At 41.0% G+C, this 26,290-nt stretch overlaps 1 protein-coding gene across 2 annotated transcripts in view; it reads right to left on the bottom strand.

Moving 5' to 3' along the window:
• Nucleotides 1–7,984: 7,984 nt before the first annotated feature.
• Nucleotides 7,985–26,290, bottom strand: part of IKBKB (inhibitor of nuclear factor kappa B kinase subunit beta) — a 78,067-nt gene continuing 59,761 nt past the window's right edge. For both annotated transcript variants that reach the window (XM_027865447.1, XM_027865446.1), the window contains 3 exons: nucleotides 23,292–23,419; nucleotides 17,939–18,029; nucleotides 7,985–9,125 (listed from right to left, as the gene is read on the bottom strand). In XM_027865447.1, the coding sequence (XP_027721248.1) occupies nucleotides 9,057–9,125; nucleotides 17,939–18,029; nucleotides 23,292–23,419 (288 nt within the window). In that variant the 3' untranslated portion in view covers nucleotides 7,985–9,056. The remainder of the gene's footprint in view (nucleotides 9,126–17,938; nucleotides 18,030–23,291; nucleotides 23,420–26,290) is intronic.

Genomic DNA, 26,290 nt, shown 5'->3' on the forward strand with positions numbered 1-26,290 from the left:
TTATTATTATTATTATTATCATTGTTAATTATTTGATCAAAAATTATGTGGGTGCAGTGGTTATGGTGCTGGGCCTGGAGTCAGGAAGACTTATCTTTCTGAGTTCAAATCTGGCCTCAGATACTTACTAACTGTGTGACCTTGGGCAAGTCACTTAACCCTGTTTGTCTCAGTTTCTTTATCTGTAAAATGAGCTGGAGAAGGAAATGGCAAACCATTCCAGTATCTTTGCCAAGAAAACCCCTAATGAGGTCAGGATGAGTCACACACAACTGAAAACAACTGAACAACAACAACAATAATAATCCTCAGATGCCTCTGGGTAAGTGGTCTTCCAAAATCCTCTCTTGCGATTTTATAATATCACAAATTCTTCACATGTATGGCGATTAGAGACAATATCTATTCAAAGTAAAACGACCTCACAGTAGGACTCTTTGCACCTTTTAATCACAATCTCAGAAACAGGTATGAAGAGGAAGATGTAGATAATTGTGGCCACTGAAGAATCCAAGTCTTAATTGAAGATGGAAATTCACTGTATTTGATATTTTGGGCCATTCCACAACTAAGGTGGAGGTGTTTGGGGCTTTTCCCCAGAGCACTGAAATCTAGGTGTAAAAATTTCGCTTCCTTCAACAGCCTAGAAACAATTGACTTTAGCACCCAGTTAACAAGGATAATTAGTTAAAAATAGGAAGCTATTAGATGGATTCACTGTTAATAATATCCATCTGTGAGTCAATATAGTAACTAATTAATTCACTCTCCAGCTGCTAGGAATTTATCTTAATTACTTAAATCATTAGCACAACACGAATTACAAAGTGGTTTGACGCGCTATTCAGGTTTGCCCAGGGTATACTGCTTTCACCTACAACCAAGTTAAGACTGTGCTGTATAGATATTCCCTTTGGCTTTAAAGACACCATGTTATCTTGGTTTTTCTCCTATTTCTCTACCTCTTCCTCCTCTCCTTCTTTGGCCAGGTCTTCTTACTATTATCATCCTTAAATGTAGATATCATGCGTTGTTTCTTTCTGCACTGTCTCCTTACTTCTGTGCAAGTAACTTGAAAATCTTTATGCCCTCTCCTCTTAACTTTGGAACCACTTTACCAATTGTCCGGAAGGCCATCAATCTCTGGATGTCTCTCAAATACTTCAAGTTCAACATTCCCCAAAGCAAGCTTATCATCTTTCCCCTGAAAATTGTTTCTTCTGACTTCTCGGTGCCACCAATGTTCATCTAGATTCCTATGTTTGAAACCATGAGTTTATGCTTTATTCCCTGACACTAAGCTCTCAGGTCCATCAGTTTACCAAGTCCTATCAATTCTATCTCAATAACATTTTTTTTTAATTTTTTTTAGAGACTGGGTCTCGCCTTCTCACCCAGGCTGGAAGTGGAGCAGCTGCCCATGGGCCTGATTCCACTACTGATCGACACGGTGCAGGAGCTTTGACCGGCTCCATTTCTGACCAGGATTGCTTTGCCCTTCTTTAGACAGCCTGCTGCCTCTCCCCTGCACCTTCCCCCAAGCTCCTAGGGCTCACCATGGTGCAAACACCCTCTCACATAACCCATTGGAGCTCAGAACTCCGAAGTTCAAGAGATGTGCCAGGTTTGGTCTCCTACGGAGCTGGGATTACAGGTTTGTGTGTCTAGCTCATGTTCACAACCATCTCTTCCCCGTCCACACCGCCCCTCCCCCAACTCCCCACGGCCACGAAACTGTTAAAGGTCCTCACTAACACCCACCTCCTACCATTTCAATAGACACCTAACACTTGCTCCTGTCTCCATTCTCTCTCCCTTCCAATTCATCCTTTATAGCATCACAGCTGGAAAGGACTTTAGAAGTCGTCTGCTCCAAAACTGAGGCCCAGAGAATTTCAACAAGTCCCAGAGCAAGTAACAAAAACATGATTTGGATTTGAATCTGGTCCTCTGACTCAAAATCCAGCACCCTTTCCACTCTTCCAAAAAACCTCTCAGAACACGGTCGAAATATTTTTTCTTGCTCATAAATCTGTTCGTGGTCTCTTCTTTGCTTAAAAATCTTCTTTGGCTTCTCATTTTCTATCAAGTAAAGTTCACACTTTGGCCTAGCATTCAGATGCCTCTGAAATAGCATGCTATTCTGTGTTTCGGGTTTATCCCACGTGGCTCTCTTCCAAGTGATCTGTCCTCTGGACAAACAGGACTGCTCTTTGCTCCTACACATACCCTGAAACTGCTTAGCCTGCCCCACTCCGGGACTGCTTCCCTTCCCCTTTTCACTGGCTGAATTTCTATCCACCCTTCAAAGCCCGGCTCAAAGGCTAACAGTTCTAAGAAGCCTTCGCCAATTTCTGCCCCTTGATAATGACCGTCCCCCTAAGATCTCGCCATAGCACCGTGCTTGCACCTTTCCTGTAATATTTCAGCCATGCACTACCCTTTCTGACCCATTGTTGTTTTCCTTTTCTGTCATATTGTTGTTGTTGTTCAGTCATTTCAGTCGAGTCTGACTCTTCATGACCCCATTTAGGGTTTTCTTGGCAAAGATACTGGAGCGGTTTGCCATTTCTTCTCGGGCTCATTTTACAGATGAGGAAAGTGAGGCAAATAGGGTTAAGTGACTTGCTTAGGGTCACACAGCTCTTGAGTGTCTGAGTCTGGATTTGAACTCATGAAGATGAGTCTTCCTAACTCCAGGCCTGGCCCTCTACCCACTTACGACCTACTGCCTTCATATAATATAATGTATTATTATTCTCTGGATTTGTATCTGATCCTCCTCTAAGCTAAGTTTTGCCAACAGAGAGTAATTTCCTGAGGGGAGGGACTATATTTACCATTGTCTTTTTATTTACAGACCGCTAGATGGTGCCGTGGATTGAAGGCCAGGCCTGGAGGCAGGAAGATTCATCTTCTTGAGTTCAGATCCTACTTCAAACACTTCCTAGCTGTGTGACCCTGAGCAAGTCACTTTACCCTGTTTGCCTCAGTTTCCTTATCTGTAAAATGAGCCAGAAAAGGAAATGGCAAACCACTCCAGTATCTTTGCCAAAAAACAAAACAAAACAACCCCAAACCCCAAATGGGGTCATGGAGTCATACACTACTGAAAAACGACTGAACAACATTATTATCCCCATTTCATAGATGGGACAACAGAAACTGAGAAAGGCTAAGTGACTCACCGACAGCTAGTCAGTGTCTGAGACATAATTTGAACTCCTCTGTCCTGGCTCTACCATCCACTACACCTAGCTGCCCCAGGCAGTTGCATATTGAATCACCTCAGGCATTGATGGAAGAACCAACCACCCCTGGAATTCCCAAAGCTGGTTTCTTCCTCAAACTTTCTCATTATATGCATAAAAGGATGTTGGATTCAGAGCAGGAATGCACTTTGGAGTTTACCTGGTTCAAACCCTGCATTTCCCAGATGAAGAATGGAATCCCAAAGAGGTTAAGTCACTTGCCCAGGGTCCTACAGCCAGTATGGGTCTAAGGCAGGATTTGAACCCCGGTCTGCCTGACATCCTCATTGCTCAGCGGTCCAATAATATCACATAGATGTAAAGGTATAAAAGACAGAGGAGGACAGGGACTGTTTCTGTTTCCAACAGTACCATGCATGTTTAATTGCTTAATGACTGTTCCTGGGCAGTTGTTTTTTTTGGGGGAGGGTTGTTATTATTGTTGAGTTGAATATTATCACTGTGTAACATATCTCACGAATTCATTGAAGGGGAGAGCAGGAGGAAGGAATCTTGAACCCCATGGAGTCCCTGGGTGTCCACCACGTGGACCCCAGAGCCGTGTGCAGCCCTCTGCGATTTTTAGCAGACTCTCTCCCTTCACTTCCCCAATAATGTTCCTCCTCCAGCCCCTTCTGACTAGGATTTTTTCTTACTTTATTCACACGTTCCCCTTTCTCCCCCCTCCCCACAATCTACACAGCTGAGGAAGGAAGAAAATAAGCATTTATTAAGTGCCTACTAGGGCAGCTAGGTGGCACAGTGGATAGTGGGCCTGGAGTCAGGAAGACCTGAGTTCAAATTCAGCCTCAGATATATACTAGCTGTGTGACCCTGGGCAAGTCACTTTACCCCCTTTGCCTCAGTTTCCTACACTATCAAATGGTCTGGAGACAGAAATAGCAAACCACTTCAGTATCTTTGCCAAGAAAACCCCAAATAGGGTGACAAAGAGTTAGACACAACAGAACAATAACCAAGTGCCTACTATGTGCCAGGCACTATGGTAATACTTTACAATTATCTCATTTAATCCTCACAACAATCCTGGGAGGTGGGCACTGTTGTTATACCTATTTTATAGCTAAGTAAACTGAGGCAAACAGAAGTTAAGTGACTTGCCCAGGATCACACAGCCTGAACTCTACCCACTGTGCCATCTGGCCAAATACAGTTTCTTTCACTGTTAAGTTTTGCTGCCCATTCAATAATAATAATAATAATAGATGACAACTTTATAAGACTTTAAAGTTTGCAATACACTCTATGTATATTACCTTATTTTAACCTTACCGCAATCCTGTGAGGTATATACTATTATTCCCATTTTATAGATGAGGAAACTGAGATTAAGAGGTTAAGTTACCAGGGTGGAAAGGTGAGGGGTGGGGAGAGGGGTCCACGTAGCTAGTAAGTGTTGTCAGAGGCCTGAGTTCAACTTTGTCACTCTTCTTTACTTCTTCATGACAGTCAGGTCCATGATAAACAAGCATTTGCAAAACACCGTCATTAATGTAGGAAATTCTAAAGCTATAGAAAAAAGGCTGCCAGCGATGCCTGCTAAATTGGGAAGGGCATGATTTGCCAGCATATCTGACGTCCCATCTCTATTTGTGTGACATACTAGTACCATTCTGCTCAGACAATGGCCATCTCTACTTTAATAAATACTTGAGAAAAAAAAAAACCCAAACCTGTCCTCCAGAATAGGTCATTTTTATTAATTAAGTGTTTCCTAATTCATCATGGACTTGATTTGACATAATATACTAGAGAGTGCCAGACTGGACTCATGGAAGCCTGGGTTCGAATCCTGCTTCTGAGACCCTGAATAACTGGGTCTTAATTCCCTCCTCAGTAAAATGGGGATAGTAGTGCCTATATTACAGAATTGTTGTCACACCTCAAAGAAGTAACTTTTAAAAAGCCTCCTTGCTTAAATTAAAAAGCAAAATTGAAATTAAAAATTAAAAAGCCAAACCAGTAAGCCAAAATAAAATTATATAAGCTAAAGCAATTTCTTTTTTTTTTTTTTTTTTTTTTGCTGTCTTCTCCAGGCCACTGATTGACAATCTTTCATTAAAAGCTTACTTCAATTCATGGCACCAAGGTGACATTTGGTTTTTTAAAAAAAGGTTTATTGATGACTTTTGTTTTCATGCCATAGTCACTTCCTGATACGTCTCATCTCTTGTATCCTCCCTCTTCCCCATCATTGACACTATTGGCTCTGTCAGACAAGTGACAACTTTCACCTGGCCTACCAAACTGGAAATAATAACTCACATTTGTATAGCTTTGTCTTCATTATGAAGAGAACCTTGTAATGCAAGCGGTGCAAATGTTATTAGCCTCCCTTTACAGAGAAGGAAACTTGAAAGAACAGGAGGCCTCTCTTCTCCTCTTATTCCAAACCCGTCCAAAAAGCAGTAACGGTAGCATTGTAAAATAACTGAATATTAAGTTGACCTAAGTTAACCAGGAATGGCACACTGGCGGGGCCCTAGACCTTTGCACAGGAATGAGGAAGAAAGGAGGATGGGACAAGCACAAGGCATTCTGAGAACTGTGATGACCTACCAGTTGTATGTGTGTATAGCGGAGTTGAATGCAGACTAGCTCATGGGCTGCATGAGAATGAGACGCTGGGGCCCAGCCGACTGGGAGGCTCAGTGTCAGGAGTACTTTATCTTCTGCTACACTCTGCCTCAAGAGGGGAGGAGAGGAAAGGTCACGGAGAGGTTGCTCAGCAGTCTCAAGGTCGAACTGAGTTCACGGTTACCCAGCTGACAGAACATCTCAGGCCTCAACTCTCCCCTTCTCCCCCCAATGCAGTGAAATACAATCCTTGTCCTTTATTAACTTACCTCCTGATGAAAACCAAGATAAATTGCCTAATAATGGCTCTCCATTAAAAAGAAATTAGGAATTTTGCCAATGGTAAAGGGAAAAGGCTTGAAATGTTGTGACGAGCCCATCTTATTCCTTCCTTATAATAGGATGACTTTTGAGAAAAGACAGTCAGTCTCTGGCATGAGTTTTGGAAAGTAGAAAACTTTCAAGCAAAAAAAGGCGCGGATATAGAAAAGGAAGGAACAAATTGGGATGATTGTTAACTTGATCTCATCAGAACAAAAGGAATGGATTGCTTCCATTTTTTATTGATCATCCATTAAATTTTATTACTCAGATGCTCACGTGTCTTTCATCATCCCTTTCCCACTAACTGCATCCTAAACCAGGACTTCATTAGCTCATACTTGGATTATTGTAATAGCCTCTTAACTAGGCTCTTCCTTCCATCCTACACATAACAATTATCTTCCTGAAATAGCACTTTCATCAGGTCACTCTCCTACTCGAAAATTTTTAACTCTATGACATTGCTTACAGCATCAAATCCAGATTCCTTCTGGCATTCAAGGCTATGCCCGGTATGGCCCCAACTTACCTTTCCATCTCCAGTAAAACTGGTCCACTTGCTCTTCAGTTGTTGTTCAGTTATTTTCAATTGTGTCTGATTCTTCATGACCCCCTTTGGGGTTTTCTAGGCAAAGATACTGGGGTGATTTGCCGTTTCCTTCTCTAGTTGATTTTACAGATGAGGAAACTGAGGCAAACAGGGTTAAGTGACTTGCCCAGGGTCACAGAGCTAGTGTCTGAGGCTAGATTTGAACTCAAGTCTTCCTGACTCCAGGCCCAGTTCTCTATGTTTATGCATCATCTGTTCAGCCCTACCAGAGCCAGCCCCAATACCATCTCCTTCATGAAGCCTTTGCTGATATCCACAGCTATCAGGGGCTCCTTTAGCGACTGACTACCACTTATTTGAGATTTACATCATTGTTATTTTTTTATTGTGCATATGTGTAATTCTCCCAGCTAGACGCTAAATTCCTGCAGATCAGGCACCGGGCCTGACACCTTTTTGCTTCCTCCATCGTACCATGTTTTTAGCTCAGTGCCTGGCACACTGTAGCACCAACAGTAAATTCTTATTAATGGTGACGATGAGGAGGAGCATGAGGAGTATTATATGAATTTGGTGTTGAAGCCAATATGATTAATTTCCCATCATTACAGAGAAGACAAGAAAGGTTAAGGAGCAAGCAGTGCTCCTGGGCCTGATGAAGGATGCAGGACTCAATTAATTCTTATATTACTTTACATATGGAGCCTTGCTAAGTTTAGAGATCTCAACTTTACAATAACTGTAAAAAACAGTGCAATTAAATATTCCCCTGAGTGACAAACAAAATACAGAATTTTAAAAAATCAATCAATTTAATCACATTTCCAGATTCGGTGAAAGATACAAAGGCAGACATGCACAAATACAGATTCAATAAACAAAGGTGAATGGAATAGGGAGGGATGGCTGGCAGCCTAGCTTGACATATGCAACTTTTACTTCTCTGCAGAACTATAACTAGTAGTTTTTGCACCTGGGGCAAAGTGTGCCCTCTTTTGAGCAGGGAAGGGGGTAGTTGGAGAGCTCACCCCACCCCACTAATTGGTAGGTTTCTGTTTGAACTATTTCTATTCCTGCCAGTGAGTTTGCTTACTTCTGTAGTTTTTCTAACAATGAGTGTTAAGTGCTGTGCGTAATTCCTCTAAATTCAGTGATTGCCCTGAAGTTCTGAATGTTCTCCCCCCCCTTTTTTTTTAAGGCAACTAGGGTTAAGTGACTTGCCCAGGGTCATACAGCTAGTAAGTATCAAGTGTTTGGTCTGAGGCCGGATTTGAACTCAGGTTCATCTTGACTTCGGGGCTGGTGCTTTATCCACTGCACCACCTAGCTGCCCCAACCCACCCTAGTTCTATGCCTGCCTCCTTCAGGTTCATGGCACTGGCCTCCAGGCAAAAGAATTTCCAGCAGTGGCTACTTCTAAGTTTCCAACTATAGTAAACTAAGGCTAAGCTGAAAAGATGATCATAAGAGCATCACTTTGGTATGCTTAGGCCCTCAGGTTTTGTTAGGGATGGACAAAATAGTAAGTCAGGCATAAATTAATACCAGTAACTCAGAGGGAGAGAAGGAGGAAATGAAGGAGGTTTTGTTCAAAAGTACAAAGACCTGTGTGAGTCCAGATCACGTACTTAGCTTTTAGACCGCAGAACAGTACTTGGAAAGGGACTCAAGGCCAGGGGCCTGCTGGTAAATGTTTAACAACAGGGCTGGGGGTAGCGTGTGGAGAGGTGTAGACACTCACACTTTTAATCCGCATTATTAACACTTTCTTAAGTCTAGACAATCAACAAAACAATAATTAAGCCCTGACTGGAGCGAATGCCAATCTCCGGGCATAAATTCTCACGCTGAAAATTTAACAATCTCTCACAAGCTGGTTAGAGCTGGCTCCAACATATTCCTGGATATGTGTGTGTGGAACAGGTAGAGCCGTGACAGGCAATCCCCAAGACACCCAGAAAAGATGAACGCTCACTTAGGATCCCCCAAGAGGCTGCGCTAACCCAGAAGGCAGCCAAGCCTCTCCCACTGTGGAGGCGCTCATCCTTGGGAGTACTTTCCCAGGGCACAGACAGGATCAGCTCGAAAACTTGTGGCCTGGCACCGGGGAAGTTCTGCTTGGCATGGCCTCTGTCACGAGGGTGTTTCAGCTCTCCTGCCCAGGCCCAAAGTGTAACCGCCGGGGCCCACGACGGCAGGGGGATGTGAGCTCCCTGTCCAGATGGCACTCTTGGCTCAGGCGATCACCCTCACACCAGGGATCGGAAAAGCCCTGGAGAGAGGCACCCCTCAGCAGATCACTTGGCTAAGTCCATCCAAGCGGCACCAGACGTTCAGATCTGTGTCTGCTCCCCGCTGCTGGGGTCTTCATCCTCAGAATGTAACCACGTCCAGTCCAGGGTCTGGAAGCCAACACAGGCGTGTTACCAAGACAGCAACCAGCAACAGACCTAATTTTCCTCTAGCAGGAAAACAGTTCAATTTCAGCAGTAAAAGTAAGTCATCTTATTATTATATATATTCTGGTTATATGCTTTGGATGCTGTATCTCCAAATTAAAAACCTTACCTAACTTCTTCATTTTGAATTAGCCAATTTGTGGTTCATTCATTTTGGTTGTGACTGACTGTGACCCCATTTGGAGTTGTGTTGGCAAAGATACTTGAGTGATTTGCCATTTCCTTCTCTAGCTCATTTTACAGATGAAGAAACTGAGGCAAATAGGGTCAAGTGCCCAGGGTCACGCAGGTAGTGAGTATCTGAGGCAGGATTCGAACTCAGGAAGATGAGTCTTCCTGACTGCAGGTCCTGGAGCTCTGTGCACTACGGACCCACCTCGCTGCCCCTGTATTAGGGAAGAGGTCTTCAGTAATCTTAAGATTTGATTATGATGAAAGCTGGAGGGTCAATTTTAGTGTTACTGTTTTTAGCACAGAGCACTTATCTATGCTTACTGGAGAAAAGAAAGTGCTACTTAGGGTACCATTGGCTATGTGAAGCCTTGGAAATAGTTATAAGAGAAGCCTAAAAATGCGTGTGTCCTGAAGAAAATGTTTGAGTGGCAGTTCTGGAGTCACAGGACCCCGGTTCCAGGCCTGTCTCTGCCACAAAGTCACCTACCTCTCTGGGCCTCAGTTTCCTTGCCTGTAAAATGAGGGGGGCTGGATGAGAAGCTCTCCAAGGTCCCCGTCCAGCTCTGCATCTGCAATCCTATGACCCCGTGTGTCCTGCACATGTGCCCCCCACTTTAAATTCACACTTGTTACTCATCGTGAAGGTGACAAGGCTCTACGTTTTATGGTCTCCTTTGTTTCTGCTCTTCCGAAATGTGGGATCTGACTTAGAGGACTGGCATGTCAATGTTTTCTTGACAAATGGGCTAATTCTAGAGTTGAATGTGTGTATGGACACTGAGGTCTGTTCCCCTTCCTCCATAATTGCCAAACTCTGGAAAACTTGTCTTCAGAAGGCACAAAAGTCACTGGTATGGTGCCCCACACCCATTAATCAATCCATTCTCCATTGTTGGAGAACAATATTCTCCACAATATTGTTATTATTATTAATTCTAATAATAACAACAGTAGTATAAATATCATGAATATAGAGAAGTAAGCAGCTGGTGGTACAGGGGATAGAGTACCTGGCCTGGAGTCACAAAGACCTGAGTTCAAATGCAGCCCTAAAGACTTAGTAGCTGTGTGACCCTGGGCAAGTCACTTAACTTCTATTTGCCTCAGTTTTCTCATCTGTAAAATGTGGATAATGTAGCACCTACCTCCCAGAGATGTTGTGAAGATTGAATGAAATAGTAATTGTAAAGCACCTGGCACATAGTGAACACAACATAAATGTTTGCTATAATTATTATTACTACAGAGAACTCTGGAAAGACTTACATAAATAAAGTTCATGTAAAAAAAAAAGTTCAAGTAAAGTAAGCAGAGCCAAGAAAACAACATATACAATTACAACAATGTTAATAGAAAGATCAACTATTACAGAATCATCAAAAATGAATTACAAAAAACAATGTAGTATTTATTATATAGGTTTTCTCTCAAATTTATTTTTTTACATTGAATCCTCTCTTATGTTCTGCTGTGTACATGGAGATGTTCTTTTTTTTTTCTTGTTTTGTATTTACACTTAAAATGAATAAAAAATTTACAAAAAAAAAGGAAAATGAATTACAAAATTATAAAGAATAAGGTGTGGCCTAAAGAAAAAGTATAAGAGGACACCTCCCCTGAGTTCTTTGCAGAAGTGGGGAAGGGTTAAAAAAAATTTTTAAAAAAAGTGGGGAAGGGAAGGGAGATCTATGGGGGTGGAATACCACACATGTTGTCAGATTTTTTTTTTCATGTATTGCTTTATTTTGTTGATTTTACCCTCCTCCTTTCTCTTTTTCTTTAAAAAAAAAATTCTTATATGGGATGGCTCTCTGGGAGGGGGGAGAGGAAAAGATACAGAGGGATATTTAGGTGATATTTAAACAAAAGGCATGAATACACATTAAAAAAAACATAGTAGAGGCAGCTACGTGGCGCACTGGAGTCAGGATCTGAGTTCAAATTTGACAGACACTTGAGTGAAGCTGTGTGACCCTGGGCAAGTCACTTAACCCCAATTGCCTCACCAAAAAAACAAAACAAAACAACAAAAAACAAATAAACAAAAAAACCAAAAACAGTGGTGGTGGTGGTGGTGGCGGCGGAGGTGGCTACTCTGTCTAAAGTTCTTTGAGAAGATTTTCTAAAGATGCTGAAATAATTCTTGAATGAAATGAAAAGGAAGTCCCCCAAAGGTTGTAAAAAGGCACCTGAAATATTTCATTTACTCTCGTGCTTAGTCACTATGTCAGTTTTGCTTAATTGTTTTTAATTTGTTACATGGGAAGACTCATGGGGGTGAGGTTGGGTGAGTAGGGGGAGGAGACTTTTTGGAAATGATGGCAATGTAAAATAAAAAAAATCCAAAAGCTTCCTTCCCTTAAACTCCAATGATTCTCTGAATGATTAGTGTACATGACGTCTAATGAAAAGTTTTTCAAAGGTCAGAAGTTAATCCAAACGTGGAAACACTGCATTTAGAATGGGCTAAATCTTCACGCGCTGCGTTTGGAAAACCATTCGAGTCCTTCAAATCTAGGTAGTCATGCATGTCTGTGTAAATACTTTGTAGCCACAAGAATGAGGAACAGTTAGCTAGCTGGTCTGTAGACACCCATGTTTAAATTAAAAAGGGAGACAACAGAATGGAGAAACACTCATGAGTAATCCCAGCCAAGCTGACCTCAAGCCAAGTCTTCACATGTGTCTAAGTAGGGTCCAGAATCCCTACTTAGCAACAATCTCTAACCCTAAAAGGGTGATCTGTATGAAGGAAACTTTCCGCGCCAACCACTGCATCCTGAGAATTCCAAATGTCTGGGGACAGGGGAGCCATGAGGGACAGCTGGGGATACTTACACTTGTGGTATGCTTTTTTCCCCTAAAGTGTCATTATTTGACAGACATTTCTTACATTATCAAGGTCTCAAATATTTAGAGACTACTAACTTCTCCCTATATTTTCTAATAAAGTCTTTGTAATGAAAAATTAAAAAAAAAAAAGGGAGACAGCTAGGATGGTCCACTGCTCTGAGACTAAACAATCTGTACTTGTCATGGAAAGAAAAAAGATGCTTGATGAAACGTGACGTAAGAAGCAAAGCAGCAGCCATGACCACGAGGATAATGGCTTCAGAGTTCAGAGGGACCTCAGAGGCTGCCTAGAACAATCCGATAATTTTAGAGATGAGGAAACTGAGGCCAAGAGAGCTCAAATGACTTGTTACAACTCACATGAGGCGTAAGTGACAGAGTTATCAGTTAGGATCTGTTAAATTGTACTCTCCTCATGGGCAAGGGCTGTCCTTGGAGTCTTTTTGTATTCCCAGCGCTTTTCACTGTGCTTGGCACTTAGTAAGTGGTTAATAAATGTTTAATGATTGACACAAGGAATTGGAAAACAGAGTGGAAAAGGCTCTTACTGCCACAATATATGCTCTCTGCCTCAGGAAAGTGTCCTCCACAACATTAACCCCTAGCAAAAGGGGCTTCAATTTGGATGGGGGCCCAGAGGGAGTAACTGAAAAACTGTCATATGTTATGTACTGAAATTAATTTAAATGCAAGTAATTACTAAGCAAATTTATGTGGTTGTACTGATGTTCAGTGTTAAGTTTTTAAGTTAAGATATTATTTTAAAAGAAAAGAAAACAAGGTAGGGGTGGGGTGGGGTGGGGGCTTTGAGTTCTCTAAGACACTGTGATACTTATGGAACTGTGGGGAAAAAAAACACCGGTGCCCAGAGAGAGGCTGCAAAGAAAAAAAAAGCGCTTACACCATGTCTATCAAAGGAATAATTCTCTCCAAAGCCACTTTGCATGATGATGATGGTAACGATGATTTTTAAAGGAATGCATTTCCTAGGTGTGGAGGCACATGGCTATTGTCCCCCCTGCTGAGGAAGACAAGGTGGACCGATCACTTGAAACTTGGGAGTTCTGAATTCCAGTAGAGCTAAAGCTGATTGGCTGTCCACACAGTCTAGCAACAATATGGTCAGCCCCTAAGAGGGACGGGCCACCAGGCTGCCTAAGGAGGGCCAAGCTAGGTCAGTTCAGAAAAACAGAGTAAGGTTGAAGCTTTCTGATGCCTATCAGGAGTGGTCGCTGTACTTCTAGTCTGGGCAAGGGAGGGAGGCTCAGCCTCAAAAAAAAAAAAAAAAAAAAAAAAAAAATAGGGTCATGTATCATCAATTCCTTGATTAATTTCCCTTTAAAAAAAAAAGAAAGAAAACAGGACACAACACTTTAACCTGTTGTTGCTCTATGGACTAGTCACTTGCATGGTGATAAAGTGTGTGCCTATGAGACATGATACTGTAGATGAGTCTAGCACTTGGTAGGAATTTGAGAGTAAGTTTCTGCATATATGGGCATTTGGAATATTGTTCTCCATCATCAACAAGGCACTGCTGAGTATTAAGGCAGACCTTCTCCTGAGTGTGATTTCCTTGTACTTTGGAAACATTCAATAATTGCCTTTCCTTCTAGAAATAAGTCTGATCATGGACACGACGCATTTAGCACGGTCAGAATCTCCACACTGCATTTGGAAAAGACCCCCAACGGGTTAGTTAGGCACGTCAGTGTAGAAAACTTTGAAATGCAAGTACAGAGGTAACTCTTAACTATATGATCCTCTAACTGTACGTTTTCCTTTTAGCAAACCCCAATCCTAACATCAATTCCTGAGCAATCCTCTTGGCACGTCTACTTTGCCCTTCCAAGATGCTGTTTGATTTCTCTCTCTGCTATGTGGTCTTTCAAAATATAAATACAAATATTTATAATCTGTCCAGGTCTCTCCAAAGGGACCCCTTTGCTCTGCAGTGCTAGGTTGTCTAGGGGCAAAAAAATGGACATCTTTGCCCAAAATACTGTTCATAATTACATGTGGGCTTTTTAATGCTATGTCTATTTTTCCGGTCTAGTGACAGAGATTCACTATTTTTTTTCTACATGGTTAAAAAACCCCACAAAACTGAAATCTGCACAGCTCAACAAACCTAATTATAGCCATTGGGTTCTTATTACAGCAGAAACAAATGTCTCATCTGCTTTCAGGAAAAAAAGAAAAAAGAAAGAAAAAACAAAAAAATTTTCCTCATTGCTTTTGTATGATGAACATATGTTCTATTACCATCTTTCTTGTGGATTCAATAATTTCCCTTTAAAATAATGACAATGTATTATAGAATTGAGAGCTGGAAGGGACTTGAGTAATAAGAGGGACAGTAATACAGACTGGGCTGAGGGTTCTGTTGATGGGAAAACTCTGGGATAAGGAAATGAAGCCAATGCGAGTCAGTGCCTTCTCTCTGCAATGTCATGGTCCTCCAGAGTTGCCAAAAGCATTGAGAAGTTCAGCAGTTTGTCTGTGGTCACATGGCCAATGTCAGGGGTGGGATTTGAACCCAGGACTTTCTGGCTTTGGCTACTTCAGCAAACTGCCCCAAGAATATTAATAACTGACATTTACAGAGCATTTTAAGGATTGCAAAGTGTTTTAAATAAATTATCTCATTTGATTATCACAATAATCCTAAGAAGTAAGTGCTTTACAGGCATTATTATCACCTACAGGTACTGGTGACCATCAAGCCCAACGTTTTCATTTTACAGATGAGAAAACTGAGGCTCAGAAAGGTAATGCAATTTACTCAAGGTCACACAGCTAAGAAGTAGAAGAGCCAGAATTCAAACCCAGTGATTCTGACTTCAAACCCAATCAGAGCTCTTACTACTACACAATATCCTATTCAGTCAAATATGAAAATAGAACAATAAATAATATGTTGTTTGTAGTGTTGGGGAAAGAGAGGTAAAGCTAGAGAGAGCAAAGTCCTGGGTTCAAATCCTACCCTCACATTGCCTATGTAGCCATAGGCAAGTCACTTAAACTCCATGATTCTCAGTTTCCTCATCTGTAATATGGAGATAATACCTGCTGTGCCTATTTCATATCATTGTGAGGATCAAATGAAATACAGCAGTGGTTCCTAAACTTTAGGGTCTTAGGATTCCTTTAAACTTTTAAAAATTATAGAGGACCCAACAAGTTTTTGTTTATATGGGTTTATATATTTGTTTACATATCCAGTGGTGTGCTGGTAAATGTTTTAACAACAGCTCTCCACTGCCCTCAGCCCCCCATATATCCATGACACCTTTTAACCTTTAATTTGAATTATTAACATTTTTTACATCACTTTCCTAAATCTAGATAATCAACAAATCAATAATTAAAACCTTGATCTGTAGCATCTGCCAATTTCTAAGATGTAATTGCTAACACTGAAAATTTAACACTCAGCTCTTGTGGACCACTATGAGCTGGTGCTATCATACCCCTGGTTATATTTATCAATGGTTACTAGATTAGAAATTAAAACACCATTATGTTTTAATGTTTTCATTATGTATTATTAAGAAAATTATTTTGACCTTACAAATCCCTGAAATGGCTTTAGGCACTCCCACTACACTTTGAGAACTGCTGAAATAAAGTAGATAAAATGCTTTATAATTGTCAAAGTGCTATGTAAATGCATATTATTATTATTGTTGTCATTGTTATTATCATTATTGCTATGGTTACTGATATTACCACTAGCACCAGCAGCTTATGTCACCATAACATTTACAACAGTATAAAAGGGAACTCTTGAGTACCTGGGAATTTTAAGAATTCAGTTGTTTTTGTCAGGGAGTACCAATGTCTATGGGGCAGTTGGATGATGCAGTGGATAGAATGCCAGATCTGAAATCAGGAAAGCTCATCTTCCTGAATTCAAATCTGGCCTCAGACACTTACTAGCTGTGCGCCCCTGGACAATCACTTAACCCTGTTTGCCTCAGTTTCCTCATCTGTAAAATGACCTGGAGAAGGAAATGGTAAACCACTCCAGTATCTGCCAAAGAAAACCCCAAAAAGGTGTCACAAAGAGTCAGACACGACTGAAAATGACTAAGCAATATCAAGGTCTCTGAAGATCCTCTAGGAGGATCTGAATCCCCTTCCCCAGTATGGACTGCTAATATTCTCACAAGTCCACTGTATTGGAGCTGGAGTCAGCAAGGTCTGGCTTCTAATCCTGCTTCTGCCATACTTAACTAGCTGTGTGATCAAGAGCAAGACATTTACCCTCTCTGAAACTCAGTTCCCTTACTTATAAGATGGGGATAATAATAATACCTATAATACCTCCCATGGAGAATTGCTGTGAGGCTCAAGTGAGATAATATATACAAAGAGCTCTACAAACTTTGTAGCACTATGTAAATGTCCACCACCGCCATCATCATCATTGTTACTATTATTATTTGGGGGATGAGCAATGTACCATGAATCCTTTCATACATCCAAGGGCAATTTTCCAAGTTTAAACCCACCAATGAAAATGGGGGTTCACAGGTCCTCCTCCTTTAGAGACATTTCTGCAGGGACAACAGAAACTCTGACCTGTGGATATGGACTCCAACCAGGGCTGCCCATTCCGTCAGTTCTTCTGCAGCACACTCTAGGCTTCCAACTTTGGACTGAGGCTATGGAGTGAAACCCAGCAGCACGGGCTGGGTGACACCTGGGTCTTTGGGTCGGTTTGTAACCAGGTTCCTATGATTTATCCCAAAGGACTGACCTTACCATCATTGCTTGCAGTCTTGCTTGTGGCTAGGTAGGCACAGTTTTATCAAACCTGCTCAAAAAGCAATTTTTTCCTCAGACTCCCCAAATTGGAGTTTTACTGTCAGGGATAGAAAAAAACCACACTTCCCCTTTTCTACCAATGTTTCTGGGGGGCTGACTTGTTGACTGGTGTAGTATAATGGATAAAGATCTGGCCTTGCAGCAAAGAAGACTTGTCTCTAACACAGATGGCTACTTACTAGCTGTGTGACCCCGGGCAAGTCATTTATATTTTTAGGGCCCAAGGCAGCTGTCTAAGCTACAGAGCAAGTATTGATCTGCGTTGGTAAAAGGAGTTCCCTCACTGGGAATTCCCCAAACCAAAAGTACTATATAAATATTTATTATTATTATTATTATTTTTATATCATAGGTCTGCTCCAAAAGAAAAAAATAGTAATAATAAGAGCCCAACAGGACAGGAGACCTGGAGTCAGGAAGACCCGAGTTCAAATCTGACCTCAGACACTCACTAGCTGTGTTACCCTGGGCAAGTCACTTAACCTTATTTGTCTCAGTTTTCTTGTCTATAAAATGAGCTTGAGAAGGAAATAGCAAGCCACTCCAGTATCTTTGCCAAGAAAACCCCAGATGAGATCATGAAGAGTTGGACACAACTGAAACATAACATAACATATAATTATAACATTTATGTAAACATAAACAACATACAGCATTTTAACATTCAAAAAGCACAGGATGTACATTATCTCACTTGTTCCACATAAGGACCCTGTAAGGTAAATACTGTTATCCTAGTTTTACAGTTAAAGGAAGTGAGGTTCAAAGAGGTTATTAAATGATTTGCCTAGGGTCATAAAGCTTTTAAGTGTCTGAGTACTGCTAGATTTTTTTCCTCCTTTTTTAGGGGGGGGGGAGAAGAAAGCAGAAGCAATAAAATTCGAAAACACTGTTACCATAAAACTCTGATCCTGCTTTTTCATGGTGTCCTCCATTACACTTTGTAACTGGGTGCAGAGGGCCTGTGTTTCCATTACCAATTCTTCACTAAATAAAATAAAGAGGTTGTTAGAAAACTGACCGAATTAAAACATTAATAACAGAATTTACTGTTCAAAACATACTGAAATGTTCGACCCTGTCTAAAAATGTGCTAGAACAGTCTTTCACCAGAGACAGATGAGAGCATTTAACGTGAACCCAAAATGCATTGCTAGGACATAACTGACAGGTACCTTTATTCTACTTGTTAAATATCCACAAAGTAAAAATTCAGACATGTTAAATATTTTAAAAGATAAGGAGCTAGATCCCTAGCTAATTTAAAAGTTAAAAGAATCTTTTTGACATTTAACTAGCAAAACTTTTGCTAAAGTTCAGTTTCCATAGCAATAATGGGTTATCAGTTGAAACTTTAAATCTCTATTTTAAGATATGCTAGGGGTAGGGGAAAGGGGCATAAAAGCCCACACTGGCCCAATAGATAAGTGGTTGAAGGGTTGAAGAAATTTAAATGAACGATAATAATATGAAAAAAATGCTGCAAATCACTAATAATAAGAGAAAATGCAAATGAAAACAACTGAGATTTCACTTGGTACTCATCAAATTGGCAAATATGACAAAATACAAAAATAGTCAATGTTGGATAGGGTTTCTATAAATACAAGCACACTAATACACCTGTGAGTTGGTCCTACCATTATGGAAAACAATTTGGAATTATGCCAGAAAATTGACTAAATTGTTTATACCTTTTGGCTCAGTGATACTACTACTGGTATATACCCAAAGAAGGTTATAGACAGACAGGAAGGTACTATATATACAAAAATATTTATAACTGCACCTTTTTTTTCATACCAAAAAGTGGAAAATCAAGACCTCTAGAATCCTTTCCAACTCTTAATCTATTTTTCTTTTGTATCCCTAGCAGTAAGCCAAGTTCCTTGCATATAGTATACATCTAATATATGCCTATTGAATTAAGATGATCAAACCAATTCATGAAGTTATCTACCCGGTGTGGACAAGTTAGGTTGGTTACAGGGGAACCCACATTGGTTAAATCAAAGATCTTTTAAGTATTACAGTTAATCAATGAAATTTAGTCCCATACTTGCCAAAATTTAAGGAGAATTATAAAAAAAAAACTTTCTGTCTAATCTATATGTTTCAAAAGAGGACATAAGTCAACTATTCCAGGTTTTGATAATTGCTTGTGATTTAGTGGAAAGCAAATTTTGGAAAAATTATTTCTATTAGATTCTATTTGCCTTAGAATGTCAAATATGACAGAGACATTAGGTGTTTATCTGGTCCAGGGATGGGGAACCCTCTAGGTCCTCAAGTGTGGCCCTTTTCAGTCAAAGGGCCTCACTTGAGGACCTAGGGGGCCACATGTGGCCTTACGGCCGCAGGTTCCCCACCTCTGACCTAGTCCAACCCTATTTTCAGATAGGGAAATTGACATCCCATGAAGTTAAGTGAATTATTCAGGGATCATGGCTGCCTAGTGAATGAACTTGAATCTGGGTCTTTCGACTTCCAGGACAGTATACCATACTGTGTCCTTGAGTTCAGTCTTTGTGTTATAAAGGGACACAAGATTCTATTGGAGAAGTGCCACAAAGAGAAAGGAAAGAACAAAATAATGCCAAACTTCCTCCCAGCTGGCCCCAGATGTACACATTGTTGTCCAGAGTCACTTTTCTGGGATTTTGAAAGATGGTCATAGTATAACAGATTTAAAGCTACAAGGGGCCTTTGATTAACCAACTGTCAAGCATTTATTATTTTATGTCAGGTGCATCTATTCCTACTTCCTTACTTTACAAATCAGATGTTAAGTGACTTGCCTAAGGTCATACAGGCAATAAGGGACACACTAGGGAGTTAGACCTGGTCAGATAAATGACATTAAGTTAAAATCATCACCTGTTGAAAAATTCACAGTCTGATGGAACAGACAAATAATGTCTAATAGTCAAAGAGATTTTTCCAACTTAACCAAAGCTTTACATGACTTGCTTAATAATTTATTTGTATCCATTAGTCAATAAACTTTTAAGTCCCTAACACATGTATGTCCTGTGGTGGGTACTATAGGGGACAGAAAGAGGTAAAGTGTAACATCTTGCACACGATTCACTTAATTTTTAAAAAAAATTTATTATCAGTACAATAAAACCTTTTTTGCTCTCCCTAAAATAGCATTAGTTTTTAAGGTAAATAATGTGATAATATAATGCTCATTGACCTGGATCTTGTGGCAGCCATGAAAGAGCCTTGGCCTTGAGGCCGAGGTCAAAATAGAGAGTCCCAGCTTCATCACTTATTGGTTGTGTAATCTTGGACAAATCACTCAAACATGATCCTCAGCTTCTTCATCTATAGAATGGAAATTATGAAACATGCCCTATTTTTTTTTTGGCTAAGCAATGGGGTTAAGTGACTTGCCCAGGGTCACACAGCTAGTAAGTATTATGTGTAAACATGCCCTATTTTATAGGGCGGTTGTTTAGAGTCATTTTTTACAGGTATTTGGAGGGGTTTGCGGGGAGAGCTCAAGCAAGTCACTGCTTTTACTCTGCCATCTCCAAAGGGTGGCTGTGAGGATCAAATGAGAAAATACAGGTGAAATTCAATTTAACAAATGTATATTAAGCACCTGCTAATAGCAAGCATTTACACAAGGTATCCCCAAAAAATCATTTTAAGCTACTAAAACTTAAATCCATTAAAACTTAAAACTACACCGAGATTTTTGGAACATCCTGCACAGGGTTTTAAAGTTTGCAAAGCACGTTACATAAGTTATCTCATCTTATCCTCACAACAATACAGGGAGGTATCCCCATTTTACACATGAGGAAACTGAGGCAGACAGAGGTTAAGTGCTTGCCAGGGTCACACAGCTAGTAAGTTGTCTGAGGCTGGATTTGAATTCAGGTTTTCCAGACTCCAGGTCCAGTGATCTATTCACTGCAACAACAATCTTTACAAAGGCAGGCAGGTGAGAAATGGGATACCAAATTCCCAAAACAGCAAATAGATGAGTTTGATTAGAAAACAGAACACACGGAGAATCATATGTAAGTGCTTTGTAATTGCAAAGTACTATATGAATGCAAGTTATGATGATGATGGTTGTTTTTATTAATAATCAGTAATCATCTTGCCTCAAACCAGTTCCCTCCACATTCCACCAAGAATATACTCTTTTGAACATGTTTTTGGGGGGCTAGGCAATGGGGTTAAGTGACTTGCCCAGGGTCATATAGCTAGTGAGTGTTATGTATCTGAGGCCAGATTTGAACTCAGGTCTTCCTGACTCCAAGGCCAGCGCTCTACCCACTGTACCATCTACCTGCCCCCTGGATACTTTTTTTAATTGATGTATTTTGTTTTGTTTTTGTGAGGCAATCTGGGGTAAGTGACTTGTCCAAGGTCACACAGCTAGTAATTGTGAAGTGTCTGAGGGCAAATTTGAACTCAGGTTCTCCTGACTCCAAGGCCAGAGCTTTATCCACTGCACCACCTAGCTGCCCCAAGAATATACTCTTTCCATAACCATGATGATGATGACATAATTGTCATCACTGACTTCATGGAGTTTAAATTTAGCTGGGGATATACCGTGTAAATTTAAAAATAACAAGAATCAAGCCGCATGTGATAAGTGTTAAATGAGAAAAGGTATAGGTCCTGAGAGAGAGAGAGAGAGAGAGAGAGCGCATTCTGGGTTAGGATGATGTCTGGAAAGGTGTCACGGAGGAAGTGGGACTTAGTGCCCTGAGTTTGGAAGGTTGCATAGCATTCAGAAAAGACAGAGTAGGCATTTCCAGGTGGGGAGGATACCAGCATACCAGGTGGGGAGGTGAAACAAAGTTTCAGAGGTAGAATGCCTTCTGCACATTTTGGGGCAATGGGTAGCATAAATAAACACGAAAGCAACAGAATATAGTGGAAAGGGCCCAGGGCTTGGAGCCGGCCACCTAAGGTTGAATTTGGGCTGTCACAGGAACTCCTTCAGTGATGTTAGGCAAATCCCTTGGACTTGGTTTCCTCACCTATAAAATAAGAGAGATGGACCAGATGGGTCCCTAAAGTTCCTTCCAACTCTAAATAACTATGATTCCATGAAAATGTTAATAGAAGGTGGAGTTGGGAAGAGAGGGAGGCTGGAGCCAGATTATAGAATGCTTTGAATGTCAGAACTTTGCCCTGCATCAAAGGGGCCTTTGAGAAAGATTATTCTGTGGTTGCACATATATAACCTATTATCAAATTGCTTACCATCTTAGGAAAGGGGGAAAGGAAGGAGGAAGGGAGAAAATTTGGAACACAAAATTTTAGAAAAAAATGAAGGTTAAAAATTGTCTTTTCATGATATTGGAAAAAAATAAAATACTATTTTTACAAAAAGATTATTTTGAGACTGGTATGCAGAATCAATAGGAAAGGCAATAGCCCCAGTAACAACAGTTAACATTTATGTGGCTCTTTAAGGTTTACTAAGCAGTTTGGCATTATTATTTCATTTGATCTTCACAATAACCCTGGGAGCTAGCTAGATGCTATCATTATCCTCATTTTACAGATGAGAAACTGGGGCTGAGAGATGTTAAGTAACTTCCCCAGGGTTACTCAGCTAGTTAGAATCTAAGGCAGGGTTTGAACTTAGGACTTCCTGATTCCAAATTGAACACTACCCAATATGCCACCTAACTGACTCTAGAACCATGCAGGAGGTTATTACAGTACTCTGGATATGAAGTGGTAAGGATCTCGACTGAGATGGTGACAGTGAGGATAAAAAAGGAAGGTGTGAAAGCAAGAGACATTACGGTGACTGATGGGACGCAGGGAAAGAGGGAATTCAAAGAAGACTCCCATATGTTATTCCCAAGTGAGCTGAGGATATCAGTAGTACTGAGAGAAGTTGTAGGGAGCTAGTTTTAGGGGAAGTGGGAAGGAAGATGACTGATTATTAATCATTCAATCAATGAGTATTTATTGAGAGCCATCCATGCGTCCGTGCTATGGAGGAAAGAGATGGAAGCCAAGATGGGGTTTGTGACTTCAAGTAACTTGCACTCAAGTTGAGAGATACAAAACTGATATTATATCAATAATAAGCCTAAGTTCCTACTCTCAAGGCTTCCCCGAGCCCACCTGGATGCAACACGTGGTAGCACAGAATCTCAGAGTTGGAAGGAAGCCCAGAGGCTGTCTAATGCAACCCATACCTGAACAAGAATCCCCCTTAGTGTCCCCAGCATGGGCTGTCCTAGGTGGCCAACTTACCTTTTCTTGATTGACTCAGGTAAGCTGTAGGGAGCTGCGGGAGGCTGAGATAACAACTGGGAAGGATTGCTAAGACGAGATGCATTCATGCTATCTGGACTCCCACTCACCGGACCTCGTACCTTACTCTGAAGATCAACATGAACAACAAAAAAATTAACAGAAAACGTTGGGGTAAAGAGCAGAATGAAATGATCACCTTTCCCCCATCCCAGAAGAAAAGTCACTAATTATTCTTTTGGAAAAGATGTCAGACGTGTTGATTCTTCACCACACCAGTTTGGATTTCTGCCCAGACAGCGTTTATGTGACAAAATTTCAAAGATTGGGTTCCAAAGACATCAAATCTTTTGCAACTTTCTCCTGGGCATTATTTCATCAATCCTAATCCTTATCTTATCAATGCAAGGTAAGAAAGGGTAGGTGTTTTTCCACTTGCCAAAGGGGAATCTTGAGGAACAAAGAGGAGCGATTTGCCCGAGTGGTAGAGCAGGGAAAGTAAAATATTCATTCTCAGAGAAAGGGCCATGGTCACACAACCTCCCATCCTCAAGTTCTGAACTAACAACTACTTTCAGATCTAAAAAATACACACACACACACACACTCATATAATTAAGATCACCTTCCAGCTGTTTCTTTGAATTAGAATTGAATATTCAGACCCACTTTTGGAATAATGGTAAAAAATATTTGCAGGACCACATATATATTACATGTAGCTGACATTCTTGAGTACTGTCTTATTTTGTCTTGGAATTCTAACCCTAAAGTCTGCTTGTGTTAGGGTAATCAGATATACACGCTTCCCAGATTCCCCCTCTAAATGTGTATTTCTCCTTCCATTACACTCCCCCATTCAGTCTCTTAATTAGTTAGGAGTTACTGTCATCGAGGAATTATTGATGTATGCTGTTATTCATAGCACTATGTCAGATACTTGTTGACTAAAGGATTGGCCTCAAGGTCTACTCCATTCCATTTTCTTGCTTAGAAAACACGTCTATGAGACTCATCAGGAGCTCTTACATCTGATGGTTCCTAACCCCTAAAGGAGAAGGATTCTGGTGATGAGGGACAATTCAAGTGAACCAAGGTTACATGATCCAAAGGGTAACTAGAGTGGTATGCAGGAATCAAGTCTAAGCTCTCCAGAGTAAATAAATCCATAGCATTAGGCCAGAGTCATAAAACAGAGCCCAGAAGAGCGGCCCAAAGCCAGGGATGGGAGTGGGTCACGTCGGGAAGAGTCCACACAGGGTACAGAGAGAACGGTACCAGGCACTGCCAAACAACAGGCTGTCCCACATAAGTCTCCAGCTGAGAGAGCATCCTTTAATAGAAATGGGGTGTTATTTATTTCCCCTCCTCATTCAGTTGGGTCTGTATTACGTAGGCTCAGACACGATATCTAGAGTATTTCCCTGGAACTTAAGGCTTTAACTTAGTAGCACAGTACTGAAGGAAGGCCTCTTTCAGCCCTCCCTGGGTCCAGGATCCTGCCAGTTTATTAGGTACCAGAGGCAATCCTATCACCTTCAGGTATGTATACTTCCTGTCTATCCGCAATCATGAATGGCTGTGTCATCTTCAAATCTGATAAACATTCTACCTATGCCTTTAATCTAAGTTAATAACAATAACAATAATGATAATAATGATAGTAATGTTAAATGGCATGAAGTCCAGCACAGATCCCTGGGGCATTCTACTGGGGAACTGTCAAGTTGACATCAATCCATCAGTGACTACTGTTTGGGTTCCAGTCATTGAACCAGGTCTGAATTCAACTCACCATATTACCATCATGTCTGAACATGTCTTTTCTACAAAAGTAGCCTGAGAAATATATCATCTGACATACTGTTCAAGGGTCCAATCCTACAGTCTTTGTATTCATCTCATCATGGGGTGATGTGTCATGGAAAGGTGAGCTTTTCCTTGGGGAGCCATTAATAGAGTAGTCCAGCAAAGACAGGTAGTCAGGAGATCCCAATAGAGGTCATGGAAAGAAGAGGCCATGAATGTGGAAAATGTCTTTCAGGAACAAGTGGACAGACTTGGCAGTGGCAGAGGTTCCAGCAGAGAGGACACTGCGCCGCCTTAATCGAGGTATATTCCACCATAATGGGGTTGTAACTCTGAGATGGGGGCAGGTCTATGACAGAGACTAGTGTTATTGTCCTTCAGGGACAGAAGGGAGTTAGCAAGGGCTGTAGCAATTCTGCTAGCTTCCCCAAAGACTTCTTGGCCTGGTCACCTCCCACACAGGGCTGGTCATATCGGTAGATCTCATACCACGGGCAACATTATGCAAGGTTTTGAACAGGCCCATGTGGCCTGGCACTAGGATGTCATAGCAGCAGCAGAGACTTGCCCATCTAATTTCACATGAGGAGCCAGGGGAATGTATAGGCATGAACAGAAGTACAAAAGACCAGCTGAGACTGACTTTCCTTTGGGCACAGGGATCGCGTCAACTAAAGAGCATAGATAGCTGAACCTGGATAGAAGCATCTTGTGTCTGATGCTGGTATATCAGATATAGTCAGTCCAGTCAAGAATGAGTAGCAGCAAGGTCGTGGTCTACAGGAGGGCCTGTTAGTATGGCTGATCCACTATGTACCCAGATTCTGATTTTTCTGATGGTCCATATGCTTCCTGGGTTTGATAGTACAGGACAATGGTGATGAGGAAGTTAAGTCTATTAAAAATAATGTCCAGCACTTATGACATTTGCTTAGTTAATAAGTAATCTGAAAAGGATTCGGGGTGTGGACAATGATGATGTACCAAACTCCTCAAGATGGTGATTCCATAACTCAAATATGGCTTTAACTGTGAGTACTTCCTTTTCCTGGGCAGTTAGGTAGAGAAAGTGCTGGACCTGAAGTCAGGAAGACTCATCTTCTTGAGTTCAAATCCAGCCTTAGACACTTACTAGCTATGTGACCCTAGGCAAGTCTGTTAACCCTGTTTGCCTCAGTTTCCTCATTTGT

Source organism: Vombatus ursinus, unplaced genomic scaffold (assembly GCF_900497805.2).
Source record: "Vombatus ursinus unplaced genomic scaffold, bare-nosed wombat genome assembly UNPS02014778.1, whole genome shotgun sequence".
NCBI classification, from domain to species: domain Eukaryota; kingdom Metazoa; phylum Chordata; class Mammalia; order Diprotodontia; family Vombatidae; genus Vombatus; species Vombatus ursinus.